General features: G+C 44.3%; 1 protein-coding gene across 1 annotated transcript in view; it reads right to left on the bottom strand.

Annotated features, from left to right (window-relative positions):
* The window catches only part of fbn2a (fibrillin 2a), a 213,954-nt gene extending 195,959 nt beyond the window's left edge, over positions 1-17,995 (bottom strand). Inside the window, exons 1-5 of the mRNA XM_045693798.1 lie at positions 17,499-17,995; positions 16,879-16,961; positions 10,604-10,702; positions 10,191-10,286; positions 4,127-4,222 (exon numbers count right to left, since the gene is read on the bottom strand). Of these exons, the coding sequence (XP_045549754.1) occupies positions 4,127-4,222; positions 10,191-10,286; positions 10,604-10,702; positions 16,879-16,961; positions 17,499-17,683 (559 nt within the window). The 5' untranslated portion in view covers positions 17,684-17,995. The remainder of the gene's footprint in view (positions 1-4,126; positions 4,223-10,190; positions 10,287-10,603; positions 10,703-16,878; positions 16,962-17,498) is intronic.
* Positions 17,996-20,222: the final 2,227 nt, after the last annotated feature.

Below are 20,222 nucleotides of genomic sequence, written 5' to 3'. Positions count from 1 at the left end.
AGGCCCCCGTGTTCGTACCGGGGGACAGGGTCTGGCTCTCGACCCGGAACCTGCCCCTCCGTTTGCCCTGCCGGAAGCTGGGGCCGCAGTGTGTAGGGCCCTTCAAAGTCCTGAGGAGGATAAACAAGGTGTGTTATAGGTTACAACTTCCTTCCTATTACCGTATTAACCCCTCGTTTCATGTGTCTCTCCTCAGGCCGGTGGTAGCTGGTCCCCTGCAGGTAGGTGAGGTGCCGGAGGTCCCTCCACCCCCTCTGGACATCGGGGGGTCCCCGGCGTACACCATACGGGCCATTCTGGACTCGAGACGCCGGGTGAGGGGCCTGCAGTACCTCGTGGACTGGGAGGGGTACGGCCCGGAGGAGAGGTGCTGGGTACCGGTGGGGGACGTCTTGGACCCATTTCCATCGCCTCGACCCGGATCGCCCTGCGCCTTGCCCTCCGGGTCGACCTCGAGGCCGGTGTCGGCGCGCTGCGGGAGCCGCGCGTCGGGGGGGGGGTACTGTCACGACTACTACCGTAGGTAGCTCCCCCTCCTGTTCGGGTGGCGCTCGGCGGTCGTCGTCGCCGGCCTACTAGCTGCCACTGATTTCCTTTTCCCCCTTTTTGTTGATTGTGTGCACCTGTTTTTGGTTTGGGCTGATTAGCTGGGCTATTTTAGCCAGGAGGCCCGCCTGCTCTGTGTGCGGGATTGTTTGGTACTGTATTGCTTGTGTATGCACGCTCATTTGTATTTTTGAAGTGCGAGTGCATATTTTGCACCGACCTGTTTTTGTCCAATGTGTTTGGGCACATTTGTTTTGGTGTGCGCTCTAGTTCGCTGTTGGGGCGGCTTGTGTTTTGCCGTTGTGTGTTAAATAAATAACACTACCCTGCATTCTCTGCCTCCTGCTCCTGACTCTGCACCCACTACGCCCTAGCGTTACATTACATTTTGAATGCTTAGCAGGACAGGAAATTGGTCAAAATAACATCCCTAGTCATCCTTACTGCCTCTGATCTGGCAGACTCACTAAACACACATGCTTAGTTTGTAAATGATGTCTGAGTGTTGGAGTGTTCCCCTGGCTATCTGTAAATTATTTCTGAGTGTTGGAGTGTTCCCCTGGCTATCTGTAAATGATTTTTGAGTGTTGAAGTGTTCCCCTGGCTATCTGTGATAAAAAAATGTAACAAATTATATGGTGCCGTCTGGTTTGCTTAATATAAGAAATTTGAAATGATTTACACTTTTACTTTTGATACTTAAGAATATTTAAAACCAAATACTTGTATTAGACTTTTACTCAAGTAGTATTTTGCAACTTAGTCAGTTTTAATCAGCTGAGAGCACAGACACAGACTTAAACCCCATTCCTTGACTCCTCTTGATGAAAGGGACTGAAGACAGACACAGACTTAAACCCCATTCCTTGACTCCTCTTGATGAAATGGACTGGAGACAGATAGAGGTCCAGGTTTAGCCATCCAATGCCTGTGTGCCTGTTCAAAGTGTCTAGTCAAGACCAATCTGGGACCCTAAATCAGCCTGTCAATCTGTCCCTTTATTTAGTGGCTAAGTTTGTTTTAGTTAGTGCCACATGTGGCTTTTAACACTATTTAATAGACACTCTCTACTACAAACTAGCGCTCCATGACACACACGCACACACATGCGCGCGCGCACACACACACACACACACACACACACACACACACACACACACACACACACACACACACACACACACACACACACACACACACACACACACACACACACACACACACACACACACACACACACACACACACACACACACACACACACACACACACACACACAGCCCTAATGTCTTTCCCAGAAACACACCACCAGAGAGGTGGTATAAATAACCCTGGGATGTGAGGAGCTGGCCCACTGCTGAGTCAATGACAGACCCTGTGAATCATCCTCCACCGGGGATACACCTTTCTCCATGACATCCAGCCTAGGTACAGATCTAGGATCAGGTTCCCCTCCCCCAATCCATTAGTGGGGGAAATGAAAAACTAACCATAGATTAGTGTGTGGGGGCAACTTCACCATACTGCACGCCCACCACAGCACAGCACCAGTAAGCTCTGAGGGGTTACTGCCAAAACGGTTAGACCAGAACAAAGGTGGGAAAAAGAAGAGCCAAAGTCCAGAAGAGGTCAAAGGTGGGTCAAATCATGTGGTAATGACATGTCTGGTAACATCTCACTTTATTCATATAAACATTCATGACCGAGAGGGAAATGGTCATTCCCATGTGCAAACAGGTGCAGACTAAAAAAGTGAGTTTTTAACTCTGTGCTGCAGTACAGGTTTCTGCTTGTGTAACATTATCACTAGAAGACACTAAATACCTATCGTGGCAAGTGACCTCGCTTCTTAGTGTCTGCAACTGTGTCCTCTTGTCACTTCTCTTAGTTGAGGTTTAAGATAACTGCCTAATGGCCAGTGGGGTTTCTAGACCATTTCAACTGGGGGGGGGCAAGCTGGGGCCAGTTGTACTGTTAGAAGGGCCAGTTACATTAGACGTTATTGTTGTCATATCATTTTCTTCACTGCATTGCAGGCATTAGCAGGCAAAATACCATGTTCATAATCATCATCGTTGCCACTGTCTAATAACGGATGTAAAAAAAAAAAAAGAACGATAGCAAAAATGTGTTATGTAAAAATTATTTCATACTCCACATTTAGGGGGGCCACAAGGGGGTCCAAAATTGTTGTCACAGATAGAGATAGATAGAGAGGTAGAGATAGATAGAGATATATAGAGATTGATAGAGATAGAGAGAGGTAGAGATAGAGAGAGAGATTGATAGGGGTAGAGAGAGATAGATAGAGAGAGATAGAGATAGATAGAGATAGATATAGAGGTAGAGAGAGATAGATAGAGGTAGAGAGAGATAGAGAGAGAGGTAGAGATAGAGAGATATAGAGAGGTAGAGATAGATAGAGAGAGGTAGAGGTAGAGAGAGATAGAGAGATAGAGGTAGATAGAGAGAGAGGTAGAGCTAGATAGAGATAGAGATAGAGGTAGAGGTAGAGAGAGATAGAGGTAGAGAGAGATAGAGATAGATAGAGAGAGAGGTAGAGAGAGATAGATAGAGATAGAGAGAGAGGTAGAGATGGATAGAGATAGATAGAGATATAGATAGAGGTAGAGAGAGATAGAGGTAGAGAGAGATAGAGGTAGATAGAGAGAGAGGTAGAGATAGATAGAGATAGAGGTAGAGGTAGAGAGAGATAGAGGTAGAGAGAGATAGAGGTAGAGATAGATAGAGATAGATAGAGAGAGGTAGAGAGAGATAGATAGAGATAGAGGTAGAGATGGATAGAGATCGATAGAGAGAGAGAGGGAGGACACTTAAAAAAAGTGCTATCTAGAATCTACGTAAGGGTTTTTTCAGCTGTCCCCATCTGAGAACACTTTAAATAACCCCTTTTTGGTTCCAGGTAGAACCCTTTCCGGTTCCAGGTAGAACCCTTTCCACAGAGGGTTTTACATGGAGCCCAAAAGGATTCTACCTGGAACCAAAAAGGATTCTACCTGGAACCGGAAAGGATTCTACCTGGAACCAAAAAGGATTCTACCTGGATTCTACCTGGAACCGGAAAGGATTCTACCTGGAACCGGAAAGGATTCTACCTGGAACCAAAAAGGATTCTACCTGGATTCTACCTGGAACCGGAAAGGATTCTACCTGAAACCGGAAAGGATTCTACCTGGAACCAATAAGGATTCTACCTGGATTTTACCTGGAACCGGAAAGGATTCTACCTGAAACCGGAAAGGATTCTACCTGGAACCAAAAAGGATTCTACCTGGATTCTACCTGGAACCGGAAAGGATTCTACCTGAAACCGGAAAGGATTCTACCTGGAACCAAAAAGGATTCTACCTGGATTCTACCTGGAGCCCAAAAGGATTCTACCTGGAACCGGAAAGGATTCTACCTGGAACCGGAAAGGGTTCTCCTATGGGGACAGCCCTAGAACCCTTTCGGTAGAAGTGAGACTTGCCAGGCGACACCTCTCCTCCACCCCCAAACATTTTTTATGAAAAAATAAATAAATGAGTGACGAAGAGTTTCCATAGGCTTGGGCTCTTACCTCTCTCACACTGGGGCCCAGTGAACCCGTAGACACAGGCGCACCGGTTGGGTCCAATGCAGCGCCCGCCGTTTTGGCACTTACTATCGCAGACGGCTAAAACAGAGACACACACACACACAGTTTCAGTTAGTCACACACACACATATGTATGCACACACACACACACACACACACACACACACACACACACACACACACACACACACACACACACACACACACACACACACAACTGCACATCTAGCACTTACTATCGCAGACGGCTGAAACAGACAGACAGACACACACACACGCCCAACTGCACATCTGAGGGCCTTATTTTTCCATGGTCTTTGTCAAGCCATGATTACAGAAGTGGGTCAAATTCCCCTGGTTTCCAATTGTCTCTCTATTTTCCCTTTGAAACAGATGCCAGGTTATTTATGTTGGCACTTTGAGCAATGGGGTTTGGGGGAGGTGTGTCTTCCTAATTGTCTATTGCCAGTGAAGGCTAATCAGCGTAGTGGCTAGAATCCTCATTAGATTCAATGGGATTTTCAAAAATATCCAAATCTCGGTTAGCCAGAAGACTTAAGCAAGAAGACTTGAGCCAGCCAAGGTGTAGGGAGAGGACTTCAAGCTGTCAAACTGCTTGCGACATATTTCCTCTGCTTCCTTTGTTTACGCCACGACTGTGTGAGTTGTTTTAACAGAAACCAGGCAACGACACCCCCGGCCCCTCTCCCCCACCACCCATCTACCCAAACTCGCTGTGTGCGGTGCCAAGGGGGCCTCCGCTTTGAAGACGAAAGTCAAACATTAGCCTGCACATTCTGAGAGTTTTCTCCCCCCACCCCCTCAACACTTTCTAACAGTCTCCCAGCATAGCTAGGCTAGGTCAACATGCAACCTTCTGCCAAGTCCTATCTACTACTATCTACCTCTATCTACCTCTATCCCTTACCTCTATCTACTACAATCTACCTCTATCTACTACTATCTACCTCTATCTACCTCTATCCCTTACCTCTATCTACTACTATCTACCTCTATCTACCTCTATCTACTACTATCTACCTCTATCTACTACTATCTACCTCTATCTACTACTATCTACCTCTATCTACCTCTATCTACTACTATCTACCTCTATATACTACTATCTACCTCTATCTACTACTATCTACCTCTATCTACCTCTATCTACTACAATCTACCTCTATCTACTACTATCTACCTCTATCTACCTCTATCCCTTACCTCTATCTACTACTATCTACCTCTATCTACCTCTATCCCCCTATACCTTACCTCTATCTACTACTATCTACCTCTATCTACTACTATCTACCTCTATCTACCTCTATCTACTACTATCTACCTCTATCTACCTCTATCTACCTCTATCTACTACTATCTACCTCTATCTACCACTATCTACTACTATCTACCACTATCTACTACTATCTACCTCTATCTACTACTATCTACCTCTATCTACCTCTATCTACCTCTATCTACTACTATCTACCTCTATCTACTACTATCTACCTCTATCTACTACTATCTACCTCTATCTACCTTCTACCTCTATCTACCTCTATCTACTACTATCTACCTCTATCTACTACTATCTACCTCTATCTACTACTATCTACCTCTATCTACCTCTATCTACCTCTATCCCTTACCTCTATCTACCTCGATCCCTTACCTCTATCTACTACTATCTACCTCTATCTACTACTATCTACCTCTATCCCTTACCTCTATCTACTATTATCTACCTCTATCTACTATTATCTACCTCTATCTACTATTATCTACCTCTATCTACTACTATCTACCTCTATCTACTACTATCTACCTCTATCTACTACTATCTACCTCTATCTACTACTATCTACCTCTATCCCTTACCTCTATCTACTACTATCTACCTCTATCCCTCTATACCTTACCTCTATCTACTACTATCTACCTCTATCTACTACTATCTACCTCTATCTACTACTATCTACCTATATCTACCTCTATCCCTTACCTCTATCTACTACTATCTACCTCTATCTACTACTATCTACCTCTATCTACTACTATCTACCTCTATCTACTACTATCTACCTCTATCTACTACTATCTACTACTATCTACCTCTATCTACCTCTATCTAGCTCTATCTACTACTATCTACCTCTATCCCTTACCTCTATCTACTACTATCTACCTCTACTACTATCTACCTCTATCTACTACTATCTACCTCTATTTACTACTATCTACCTCTATCCCTTAGCTCTATGTACTATTATCTACCTCTATCTACTATTATCTACCTCTATCTACTACTATCTACCTCTATCTACTACTATCTACCTCTATCTACTACTATCTACCTCTATCATCTACCTCTATCTACTACTATCTACCTCGATCTACTACTATCTACCTCTATCTACTACTATCTACCTCTATCTACCTCTATCCCTTACCTCTATCTACTACTATCTACCTCTATCTACTACTATCTACCTCTGTCCCTTACCTCTATCTACTACTATCTACCTCTATCTACTACTATCTACCTCTATCTACCTCTATCTACCTCTATCTACTACTATCTACCTCTATCTACCTCTATCTACCTCTATCTACCTCTATCTACTACTATCTACCTCTATCTACCTCTATCTACTACTATCTACCTCTATCTACTACTATCTACCTCTATCCCTCTATCCCTTACCTCTATCTACTACTATCTACCTCTATCTACCTCTATCTACTACTATCTACCTCTATCTACTACTATCTACCTCTTTCTACTACTATCTACCTCTATCTACCTCTATCTACTACTATCTACCTCTATCTACCTCTATCTACTACTATCTACCTCTATCTACCTCTATCTACTACTATCTACTACTATCTACCTCTATCTACTACTATCTACTACTATCTACCTCTATCTACCTCTATCTACCTCTATCTACTACTATCTACCTCTATCTACCTCTATCTACTACTATCTACCTCTATCTACTACTATCTACCTCTATCCCTCTATCCCTTACCTCTATATACTACTATCTACCTCTATCTACTACTATCTACCTCTATCTACCTCTATCTACTACTATCTACCTCTATCCCTCTATCCATTACCTCTATCTACCTCTATCCCTTACATCTCTCTATCTATCTACCTCTATCCCACTATCCCTCTATCCCTTACCTCTATCTACTACTATCTACCTCTATCTACCTCTATCTACTACTATCTACCTCTATCTACCTCTATCTACTACTATCTACTACTATCTACCTCTATCTACTACTATCTACTACTATCTACCTCTATCTACCTCTATCTACTACTATCTACCTCTATCTACCTCTATCTACCTACTATCTACCTCTATCTACCTCTATCTACCTCTATCTACTACTATCTACTACTATCTACCTCTATCTACTACTATCTACCTCTATCTACCTCTATCTACTACTATCTACCTCTATCTACTACTATCTACCTCTATCCCTCTATCCCTTACCTCTATCTACTACTATCTACCTCTATCTACCTCTATCTACTACTATCTACCTCTATCTACTACTATCTACCTCTTTCTACTACTATCTACCTCTATCTACCTCTATCTACTACTATCTACCTCTATCTACCTCTATCTACTACTATCTACCTCTATCTACTACTATCTACTACTATCTACCTCTATCTACTACTATCTACTACTATCTACCTCTATCTACCTCTATCTACTACTATCTACCTCTATCTACCTCTATCTACCTCTATCTACTACTATCTACCACTATCTACTACTATCTACCTCTATCCCTCTATCCCTTACCTCTATATACTACTATCTACCTCTATCTACCTCTATCTACTACTATCTACCTCTATCCCTCTATCCATTACCTCTATCTACCTCTATCCCTTACATCTCTCTATCTATCTACCTCTATCCCACTATCCCTCTGTCCCTCCTCTCCTCCTACCAGTCCATCAAGCTGCTACCTATTCTGTGATTTACACATTCACTCGAGAAAGCCCAAAATTTGCTGGATTATAAGCCTTCCAGGTGACGACAGCTGTTTCGGGGTCAAATGTAAGCCATGTTGGCCCCTCTAACCCTTTGTTCACCCTGCGAGGGGCTGGAGCCCTAATGGCGGCTTAATGCCCCGGTTACGCCCCGGTTACGGGGCCCTGCTTCATGGCAGGGCAAGAACCTTTCAGGCCCTTTCAGTGTCAATCCATCCTGGAGCTGAACAATACATCCTGGATCTGAACGATATATCCTGGATCTGAACTATACATCCTGGAGCTGAACTAAACATCCTGGATCTGAACTACATATCATGGATCTGAACTATACATCCTGGAGCTGAAGTATACATCCTGGATCTGAAATATACATCCTGGAGCTGAACTATAGATCCTGGATCTGAACTATACATCCTGGAGCTGAACTATACATTCTGGAGCTGAACTATATATCCTGGATCTGAACTACATATCCTGGATCTGAACTATACATCCTGGAGCTAAAGTATACATCCTGGATCTGAAATATACATCCTGGAGCTGAACTATAGATCCTGGATCTGAACTATACATCCTGGAGCTGAACTATACATCCTGGAGCTGAACTATATATCCTGGAGCTGAACAATACATCCTGGATCTGAACAATACATCCTGGATCTGAACTATACATCCTGGAGCTGAACTATACATCCTGGATCTGAACTATACATCCTGGAGCTGAACTATATATCCTGGAGCTGAACTATACATCCTGGATCTGAACTATATATCCTGGATCTGAACTACATATCCTGGATCTGAACTATACATCCTGGAGCTGAACTATATATCCTGGATCTGAACTATACATCCTGGATCTGAACTATACATCCTGGAGCTGAACTATACATCCTGGATCTGAACTATACATCCTGGATCTGAACTATACATCCTGGAGCTGAACTATACATCCTGGATCTGAACTATACATCCTGGAGCTGAACTATACATCCTGGATCTGAACTATACATCCTGGATCTGAACTATACATCCTGGAGCTGAACTATACATCCTGGATCTGAACTATACATCCTGGATCTGAACTATATATCCTGGATCTGAACTATACATGAAGGCATTGGCCCATTAAACTCACGTGTACTAACCATATACCGTGGTTATTAGGATGTTTTGGGGATCTGGAGGGACATGTTAATGTGAAGTCCTTAAGAAATGTATTATCCGCAATAACCATACCATTGTTTGATAGTAATAGTATATATGTAAAAATACATCTACTAATTTATCTATGCCAACTGTTTTTGCTGCAGTTTGTCACACGGGCTACAGTCTACACAGTGATGAACTTGGGGGAAGCCCTTAGATCTCCCATGGAGTCTATACAGGGACTATAGGCGACAAACACTAAGTTAATGGTAAAAAATGTAGGTGAGCCTCCCGAGTGGCGCAGCGGTCCAAGGCATTGCATCGCAGTGCTTGAGGGGTCCCTACAGACCCGGGTTTGATCCCAGACTGTGTCACAACCGGCCATGACCGGGATTCCCATAGTGCGGCACACAATTGGCCAAGCGTCGTCCGGGTTAGCGGAGGGTTTGGCCGGTGGGGCTTTACTTGGCTCATCGCGCTCTAGTGACTCCTTGTGGCGGGCCGTGCGCCTGCAGGCTGACTTCATTCGTCAGTTGAACGGTGTTTCCTCCGACATAAATGGTACAGCTGGATTCAGAGGCGCGGTTTGGCGGGTCATGTTTCGGAGGACACATGACTCGACCTTCGCCTGTCCCAAGCCCGTTGGGGACTTGAAGCGATTAGACAAGATCAAAATTGGGGAGAAAAAGCGGGTAAAATACAACAAAAAAATATATATATATTATACATTGGTGAATTAATGCAAGTAGCCTAAACGCCAACGAATACTTGCAATTCTAACTTAACACAATTGGTGCTTACTGTATATACTACGCTGTGTAAACAGGCTGCATTTACATTATAATGTATACTCACGTTGTCCACAATAGGAGCCTGAGAAGCCCTTCTGACACTGACAGTGGTCCTCAGCACAGAGGCCACCATTCATACACCTGATGTTACACTGCTGGGCTAGAGGAGCAATAGGACAGGACCACGGCATATTGATCAACATCCCATTCACAACTTTCATGTGAAGTGAGAGAGCAGAGGAGGGTTGTACGAAATAAACAGGATGTTTATATAGCAGCAGTCAAAATACGGGTTTATTTGCTCTCTTTTGTTTGGGTGAAATTCAAAAGTTAAAAATACTAGTAAAACCATTGGCAGACAGTATATTGTAGGTGAAATAAACAAAACATATACAAAACACTCTCATAAAACATTTGTGGTTTTATATTGGAGAGGAACCATAAAAAAGGCAACATGTAGCATGGGGGAATACTTACTGGACTTTGTCCCACAGGTTGGAGCAATTTGGCCACTGGGACATGTGCACATGTTGGGCCGTGAGCAAAATCCATCTCCACAGCTGTTCCGGCATATGGCTGAGTGGATGAGGACACAAGAGTGTAGAGTAAATGAACATTGTCCGTCAGACCCTATTTGAGAACTAATGCAGTACATAGGTCAGACTAAGAGCTTGTCCTAGCCTTCGCTAAATACAGTACAAACAAAGTTTGTAAACAAAATCACATAGACCTTGCAAGCAGTGCAGTGCAATGAGAAAACAGGAATGTGGAAGTTACAACCCATAGAAAACCCAATGTATTAGTAACGCAAAATCATGTCAGGGGCTCGTTAACATATTTCCTAGCATTACAGTTATTACACCCATTATTGGAATTGCGCCAGTTTAGGTTTAGGTAGTCTATAGTAACATTGTTGTGCCAGTTTAGGTTTAGGTGGTCTATAGCAGTGGAGGCTCCTTAGCGGAGGAAGGGGAGGACCAAAGTGGGTGGGGTTATATCCTGCCTGTTTGGCCCTGTCCGGGGGTATCATCGGATGGGGCCACAGTGTCTTCTGATCCCTCCTGTCTCAGCCTCCAGTATTTATGCTGCAGTAGTTTATGTGTCGGGGGGCTAGGGTCAGTCTGTTACATCTGGAGTATTTCTCTTGTCTTATCCGGTGTCCTGTGTGTATTTAAATATGCTCTCTCTAATTCTCTCTTTCTCTCTTTCTGTCTTTCTCTCGGAGGACCTGAGCCCTAGGACCATGCCTCAGGACTACCTGGTATGATGACTCCTTGCTGTCCCCAGTCCACCTGGCCGTGCTGCTGCTCCAGTTTCAACTGTTCTGCCTGCGGCTATGGAACCCTGACCTGTTCACCGGACGTGCTTGTTGCACCCTCGACAACTACTATGATTATTATTATTTGACCATGCTGGTCATTTATGAACATTTTAACATTTTAACATTTTGACCATGTTCTGTTATAATATCCACCCTGCACAGCCAGAAGAGGACTGGCCACCCCTCATAGCCTGGTTCCTCTCTAGGTTTCTTCCTATGTTTTTGGCCTTTCTAGGGAGTTTTTCCTAGGGAGTTTTTCCTAGCCACCGTGCTTCTTTCACATGCTTTGCTTGCTGTTTGGGGTTTTAGGCTGGGTTTCTGTACAGCACTTTGAGAATATCAGCTGATGTACGAAGGGCTATATAAAAATAAATTTGATTTGATTTGATTTGACCATCCTCATCAGTGAATTTCATAAAAAATAAAAATAGTGAAACATTTTAAAAGTTATGCTTTTTAGACAAAAACTATTCTAAATATATTCACGTCACCAAATAATAGATTAAAACACACTGTTTTGCAATGAAGGTCTACAGAAGCCTCAACAGCACTCCGTAGGGTAGCACCATGGCACTGTCGATGGTGCCATGGTGTAGCAGGAGGTCAGCTAGCTTCCGTCCACCTCTGGATACATTGACTTCAATACAAAACCTAGGAGGCTCATGGTTCTCACCCCCTTCCATAGATATACACAGTAATTATGACAACTTCCGGAGGACGTCCTCCAACCTATCAGAGCTCTTGCAGCATGAACTGACATCTTGTCCACCCAATCAAAGGATCAGAGAAGGAATCTAGTACTGAAAGCATAAACTACAGTTAGCTAGCACTGCAGTGCATAAAATGTGTTGAGTAGTTGACTCAAAGAGAGAGAAAGACAATAGTTGAACAGTTTTGAACAACTTAATTTCTTCCAAAATGACAGAGAAGCAAGAGAGAAAGAGAGAGAGAGATATTGTAATTTTTTTTTCACTTACTTAGCTAGCAAATGCAGCTAGCTAGTTTAACCTACTCAAACACCCTGGTCAAACAGAGGGATGCTATGTTAGCTAGCTGGCTATGACTATTCAACACAACACTGGAACTCTTCCAGATCAAGGTAAGCTTTTGGTTTTACTAATTTAATGCCACGAGGCCTGTCTGTCAAAGTGCTAAACTTCTTACTGACTGTACTCCCTCATCTTAAACGTCACCGACTTCCACTGGTCTATAGTAACATTGTTGTGCATGTTTAGGTTTAGGTGGTAACTCAAACTGTAATATACAATAGTAATCATAAAGAATCCTCTGAGGGTCACAAGAAAGCAACTTATGTGTCTGATTTTGAGAATCCTGTTTTACCCCGATAGCATTGAATAATAATACCTATGCTATCTATGTGTGCCCAAGAAATTGAAGTAGAATATACACTGAGTGTACAAAACATTAAGAACACCTGCTCTTTCCATGACATAGACTGACCAGGTGAATCCAAGTGAAAGCTATGATCCCTTACTGATGTCACTTGTTAAATCCACTTCAATCAATCAGAAGGGGAGGAGATATGTTCAAGAAGGATTGTTCAATTTTTTGACAATTGAGATATGGATAGTGTGTGTGTGCCATTCAGAGGGTGAATGGGCAAGACAAAAGATTTAAGTGCCTTTGAACAGGGTATGGTAGTAGGTGCCAGGTGCAACAGTTTGTGTCAAGAACTGCAACACTGCTGAGTTTTTCACGCTCAACAGTTTCCAAAGTGTATCTAAACTCAGCAAAAAAAGAAACGTCCTCTCACTGTCAACTGCGTTTATTTTCAGCAAACTTAACATGTGTAAATATTTGTATGAACATAACAAGATTCAACAACTGAGACATAAACTGAACAAGTTCCACAGACATGTGACTAACAGAAATTGAATAATGTGTCCCTGAACAAAGTGAACAAAAATGTGTCAAAATCAAAAGTAACAGTCAGTATCTGGTGTGGCCACCAGCTGCATTAAGTACTGCAGTCCTCATTGCCAGTTCTTGCTGTGAGATGTTACCCCACTCTTCCACCAAGGCACCTACAAGTTCCCGGACATTTCTGGGGGGAATGGCCCTAGCACTCACCCTCTGATCTAACAGGTCCCAGACGTGCTCAATGGGATTGAGATCCGAGCTCTTCGCTGGCCATGGCAGAACACTGACATTCCTGTCTTGCAGGAAATCATGCACAGAACGAGCAGTATGGCTGGTGGCATTGTCATGCTGGAGGGTCATGTCAGGATGAGCCTGCAGAAAGGGTACCACATGAGGGAGGAGGATGTCTTCCCTGTAACGCACAGCATTGAGATTGCCTGCAATGACAACATCTCAGTCCGATGATGCTGTGACATATCGCCCAAGACCATGACGGACCCTCCACCTCCAAATCGATCCCGCTCCAGAGTACAGGCCTCGGTGTAACGCTCATTCCTTCGACGATAAACGTGAATCCGACCATCACCCCTGGTGAGACAAAACCGCGACTCGTCAGTGAAGATCACTTTTTGCCAGTCCTGTCTGGTCCAGCGACTGTGGGTATGTGCCCATAGGCGAGGTTGTTGCTGGTGATGTGTGTTGAGGACCTGCCTTACAACAGGCCTACAAGCCTCTCAGTCCAGCCTCTCTCAGCCTATTGAGGACAGTCTGAGCACTGATGGAGGGATTGTGCGTTTCTGGTGTAACTCGGGCAGTTGTTGTTGCCATCTTGTACCTATCCCGCAGGTATAATGTTCAGATGTACCGATCCTGTGCAAGTGTTATTACACGTGGTCTGCCACTGCGAGGACGATCGGCTGTCTGTCCTGTCTCCCTGTAGCGCTGTCTTAGGCGTCTCGTCAGTACAGACATTGCAATTTATTGCCCTGGCCACATCTGCAGTCCTCATGCCTCCTTGCAGCATGCCTAAGGCACGTTCACGCAGATGAGCAGGGACCCTGGGCATCTTTCTTTTTGTCTTTTTAAGAGTCAGTAGAAAGGCCTCTTTAGTGTCCTAAGTTTTCATAACTGTGACGTTAATTGCCTATCGCCTGTAAGCTGTTAGTGTCTTAACGACCGTTCCACAGGTGCATGTTCATTAATTGTTTATGGTTCATTGAACAAGCATGGGAAACAGTGTTTAAACCCTTTACAATGAAGATCTGTGAAGTTATTTGGATTTTTACGAATGATAAAGCGTCGATGATAAAGGGACATTTCTTTTTTTGCTGAGTTTAAAATGGTCCACCACCCAAAGGACATCCAGCCAACTTGACACAACTGTAGGACGCATCGGAGTCAACATGGGCCAGCATTACTGTGGAACGCTTTCGACACCTTGTAGAGTCCATGCCCCAACAAATTGAGGCTGTTCTGATGGCAAAAGGGGGGAGGTGCAACTCCATATTAGGAAGGTGTATACTCAGTGTATTTGGCAGAGGATACATTCAACTAGCATGCAGCATAATTGAAGCTCACATCTAATATTGATATGTCAATAATGGGAGAGCCTGAACTCTGATACTTCCCTCTGGCCCCTCTCCAGAGTCAACAGCCCTTCAGGAGTCAGGAGGTCCACTCTACTGACTCCAACATGACCCCCTGGAAACCACAGGAGAGTTTTGGGCATGACCCCCTGGAAACCACAGGATAGTTCTGGGCATGACCCCCTGGACACCACAGGAGAACTCTGGGCATGACCCCCTGGACACCACAGGAGAACTCTGGGCATGACCCCCTGGAAACCACAGGATAGTTCTGGGCATGACCCCCTGGACACCACAGGAGAACTCTGGGCATGACCCCCTGGACACCACAGGAGAACTCTGGGCATGACCCCCTGGAAACCACAGGAGAGTCCTGGGCATGACCCCCTGGGAACCACAGGATAGTTCTGGGCATGACCCCCTGGACACCACAGGAGAGTTCTGGGCATGACCCCCTGGACACCACAGGAGAGTTCTGGGCATGACCCCTAGGACACCACGGGAGAGTTCTGGGAATATCTAACACCTTGCTCTTGCTGTTGTGACCGGCCAAGTTACCGGGCCAAGCTGAGCCCCAGGAGGAGCTGGAGGAAGTCCCAGGGAAGGGGGGCCAAGCTGAGCCCCCAGGAGGAGCTGGAGGAAGTCCCAGGGAAGGGGGCCAAGCTGAGCCCCCAGGAGGAGCTGGAGGAAGTCCCAGGGAAGGGGGGCCAAGCTGAGCCCCCAGGAGGAGCTGGAGGAAGTCCCAGGGAAGGGGGGCCAAGCTGAGCCCCCAGGAGGAGCTGGAGGAAGTCCCAGGGAAGGGGGGCTAAGCCAAGCCCCAGCCCCAAGAGGAGCTGGAGGAAGTCCCAGGGAAGGGGGGCCAAGCCGAGCCCCAGGAGGAGCTGGAGGAAGTCTCAGGGAAGGGGGGCCAAGCCGAGCCCCAGGAGGAGCTGGAGGAAGTCTCAGGGAAGGGGGGCCAAGCCAAGCCCCCAGGAGGAGCTGGAGGAAGTCCCAGGGAAGGGGGGCCAAGCCGAGCCCCAGGAGGAGCTGGAGGAAGTCTCAGGGAAGGGGGGCCAAGCTGAGCTCCCAGGAGGAGCTGGAGGAAGTCCCAGGGAAGGGGGGGCAAGCTGAGCCCCAGGAGGAGCTGGAGGAAGTCTCAGGGAAGGGGGGCCAAGCTGAGCCCCCAGGAGGAGCTGGAGGAAGTCCCAGGGAAGGGGGGGCCAAGCTGAGCCCCCAGGAGGAGCTGCAGGAAGTCTCAGGGAACGGGGGCCAAGCTGAGCCCCCAGGAGGAGCTGGAGGAAGTCTCAGGGAAGGGGGGCCAAGCTGAGCCCCCAGGAGGAGCTGCAGGAAGTCTCAGGGAAGGGGGGCCAAGCTGAGCCCCCAGGAGGAGCTGGAGGAAGTCTCAGGAAAGGGGGGCCAAGCTGAGCCCCCAGGAGGAGCTGGAAGAAGTCCCAGGGAAGGGATATGCTAATAAGGCGCACTATGTGGTTAGATGAGGAGTTTACTGGTTGTTGTTAGAGATGTTTCTGCTCTCATTCCATGTTACTTATTAGTACAGTGAAAATAGTTTATTATCCAACAATTCTTTGGTATCTTTACAGGTGCAAAGCATGGCTTTAGGGCATAATGACACACCAATAATGCAAGGATTGGTATTTAAAGAAACATGTAGGCCTAACACCAGGAACACGTATTGCATGGGAGAAGTCTTGTTTCCATAGAGAACTTTTCCTAAATGTAGAATCAATATTCTGAAATCATTCAATGCATTAGCTCTTTGGCTTTTGTTATGAATTTGTAAATTATTGCATAAGACACATGCAATAACCCAGAAGCACTACTTCACAGTTATATGAGACATGTGAATTAGCACATCCTATTGGTCAATGGTCAACTGAGCCCTATGCAAAAAAACGACATATTTCCTAGAGACCAACTCAACACAGAGATACTTTATTATCGTCAACATCTGCTGCACTACTTACGCACGATACACTGGTTGCCCCCGGGCAAGGTTTTCCAGCCTGGACAACAGTAGGAGTGGAAACGTGATCCACACACATTGGGCCTATAGGGAAGGAGTTAGAAACAACAACACATTGTTTTAAATAATCATACTGATTAAGAACTGCGGAAATGAACAATGGTTAGTTAGGAATCTATTTCACACAAGCTTTTTAATTTGAAATGCATGGGGTGATCGTTGAGAATAAATGGTGGTCACAGAGCGACAAAAGTACTCTTCTGTATTTAGAATAAAAATAGATGTCGATGAAGAGATACATACATTTTATTAATTGATTTCTTCAATTATTCCTCACTCATATTGCATATTTATCTCAGATGAAAAGACGAATACTTAATATTAAATTCTTCTCATGTTATGTTTGTGGAACATTGGTATTTTGACAATGTCATGACATTTGAAATTGGTATGGGGTTTTTGGTGGGTAGTATTTCTACCTTCAGTTCATGATATCAACAAACAATCTATGCTGCTAATTAAATATTTGTTTTGTATTGTCAACAAATGTTACTTTGAGGTGAGCAGGTTGGGTGTTGAGGTATCATGTTTTCTTTCAACTTCAAATTCTGTTATTCTTACCCTCGTAGGGATTCCTGTTTTCCTCTTCTCCTCACTCGATTTGAGGCAGCCGTCTGGTCTCCATCCACCTTGAGAAGCGTTTTCCCCCGGAGCGTCGGAGGCTCTTGTCCTGTTACTTTTACCACTAGAAACCCCGTCAACGCCACCAGTCCAACCAAGCACGAAAAAATCCTCTTGGTCCACATCCTAAACAAACTTTTTTTGTCTAATTTTCCAATGTAAATGTGTTGTTATTTAATCCGATGGAATGAATCTCAAGAATGGCTACATTGAGCGCATTTTCCAACTATCACCTATACCTACAAAATACATGAAGTTAAAATAAAACGTAACAGAAAAAAATAAAGTTTAGAGCGAAAAATGTCGTGTTGCCTCTTGAGTTTCAAAGACGGTCCTGTAATGTCACAGCGGGAAGGACACAGAGGAGGTCTGACTGAGAAGCAGCCACAGATATCAACTGAGGTGTTTTGAGATACACCGCTGTCTCTATAGCCCGAGAGACAGACCCTCTAGTGACTGATTTCAGCGGTCTCTTGAGAATACACTTCACGCCTAACGACTGTTGACATGTCTTTCTTCAGTTGACAGCTACAAACTGCTGCATTCAACATACACACGTTGACCGAGAATGTGGAGAAAAGACACCATTACAAATAAAGTTATTGATATGCAGAAATTACAGTTTAATATGAAAACAATATCTCTAGAAAAAGACAGAGAAAACATTTTCACTGATTTGTTTCTGGGTTGTAACAGCCTGTTATTCGTTGGCTACTAAAGACAATCTGGCTACTAAAGACAATCTCTAATTAACGTTACTATCAAAGTAGCTTGAAAATGTGTTTTATTTGCAGCATGAATAATAATGCTTTGACATTACAATTGAACCCACAGTTTATAAATAATGAGTTGTAAATGTAATTGGTTTAAATGAAGTTAATTAATTACAACGTAAACATACAGTATTCTCAGTTATATGCATTTAAACATAATGTTATTGGATAAATAGATAGTCTTGCACTACACAGTATTTTTAATGAGCAGCTCTTCACATGCTCTTCTGTAGTGCCATCTGTAATTTCCTCATCTCTCATGCAGGTTGTTTGGTCCCCCCAGGCATCTGAAATTAAAGTACCACTATATCTCGGTATTTCCTGTGTGGCAATCCGGAAGACATGTTAATTAATGCCTCCGCTATTTGTTTGAACATGTTTAATGTTTTATCTTACATCCTCTCTGGCTATATTTAACACAAATTAGTGATATGGTTGTCAGTATGGCGACTCAGTGTCAGTGTACGGAAGTGACGTTCAGTAATCTGTTTTCATATAATACACAGGTAGAAAATAGGGTATTTTAGTTCCCCCTAGTGGTGGTGGTGCACAATTACATATAGGAAAGTATATTACTTTAGAAATAAATACTTTGTATAGAATCCCAGCCTGGCGATTTGAATATAATCTCGTTCCCAGTCTGGCGATTTGAATATAATCTTGTCCCCAGCCTGGCGATTTGAATATAATCTCGTCCCCAGCATGGCTACGTGGATAGGCTACATTGCATATATCAGGGGTTCTCAAACTCACTTCCCGGAGGGCCTAGTGTCTTGTTTTTAGTTATTTCCGTTCAATCCGTATCAAATTAAGAGTTCCCAATTAATCAATGACCTTAATTTATCAATCAAGTACAAGAGAAGAGCGAAAACCTACAGACACACGGTCCTCCAGGTATTGCGTTTGACACTCTTGGCATATATTTGTTTGCCTTATTTCACTGTAGAGCCTCTAGCCCTGCTCATTATACCTTATCCAACCTCTCAGTTCCACCACCCACACATGCTATGACATCTTCTGGTTTCAATGATGTTTCTAGAGACAATATCTCTCTCATCATCACTCAATGTCTAGGTTTACCTCCACTGTATTCACATCCTACCATACCTTTGTCTGTACCTTGAATACCTTGAAGCTATTTTATTGCCCCCAGAAACCTGCTCATTTTACTCTCTGTTCCGGACGTCCTAGAAGACCAATTCTCATAGCTTTTAGCCGTACCCTTAGCCTACTCCTCCTCTGTTCCTCTGGCGATGTAGAGGTGAATTCAGGCCCTGCAGTGCCTAGCTCCACTCCTATTGCCCAGGCGCTCTCTTTTGATGAATTCTGTAACCGTAATAGCGTTGGTTTCATGCATGTTAACATTAGAAGCCTCCTCCCTAAGTTTGTTTTATTCACTGCTTTAGCACACTCTGCCAACCCGGATGTCCTAGTCGTGTCTGAATCCTGGCTTAGGAAGACCACCAAAAACTCTGAAATCTCCCTAACTACAACATTTTCAGACAAGATAGAATGGCCAAAGAGGGCGGTGTTGCAATCTACTGCAGAGATAACCTGCAGAGTTCTGTCCTACTATCCAGGTCTGTACACAAACAATTTGAACTTCTACTTTTAAAAATCCACCTCTCTAAAAACAAGTCTCTCACCGTTGCCACCTGCTATAGACCACCCTCTGCCCCCAGCTGTGCTCTGGACACCATATGTGAACTGATTTCCCCCCACCTATCTTCAGAGCTCGTGCTGCTAGGTGACCTAAACGGGGACATGCTTAACACCCCAGCCATCCTACAATCTAAGCTTAATGCCCTCAATCTCACACAAATGATCAATGAACCAACCAGGTACAACCCCAAAGCCGTAAACACGGGCCCCCTCATAGATATCATCCTAA

Source organism: Salmo salar, chromosome ssa01 (genome assembly GCF_905237065.1).
Source record: "Salmo salar chromosome ssa01, Ssal_v3.1, whole genome shotgun sequence".
Lineage (NCBI taxonomy): Eukaryota > Metazoa > Chordata > Actinopteri > Salmoniformes > Salmonidae > Salmo > Salmo salar.
This window is presented reverse-complemented; position numbering and strand designations above follow the sequence as displayed.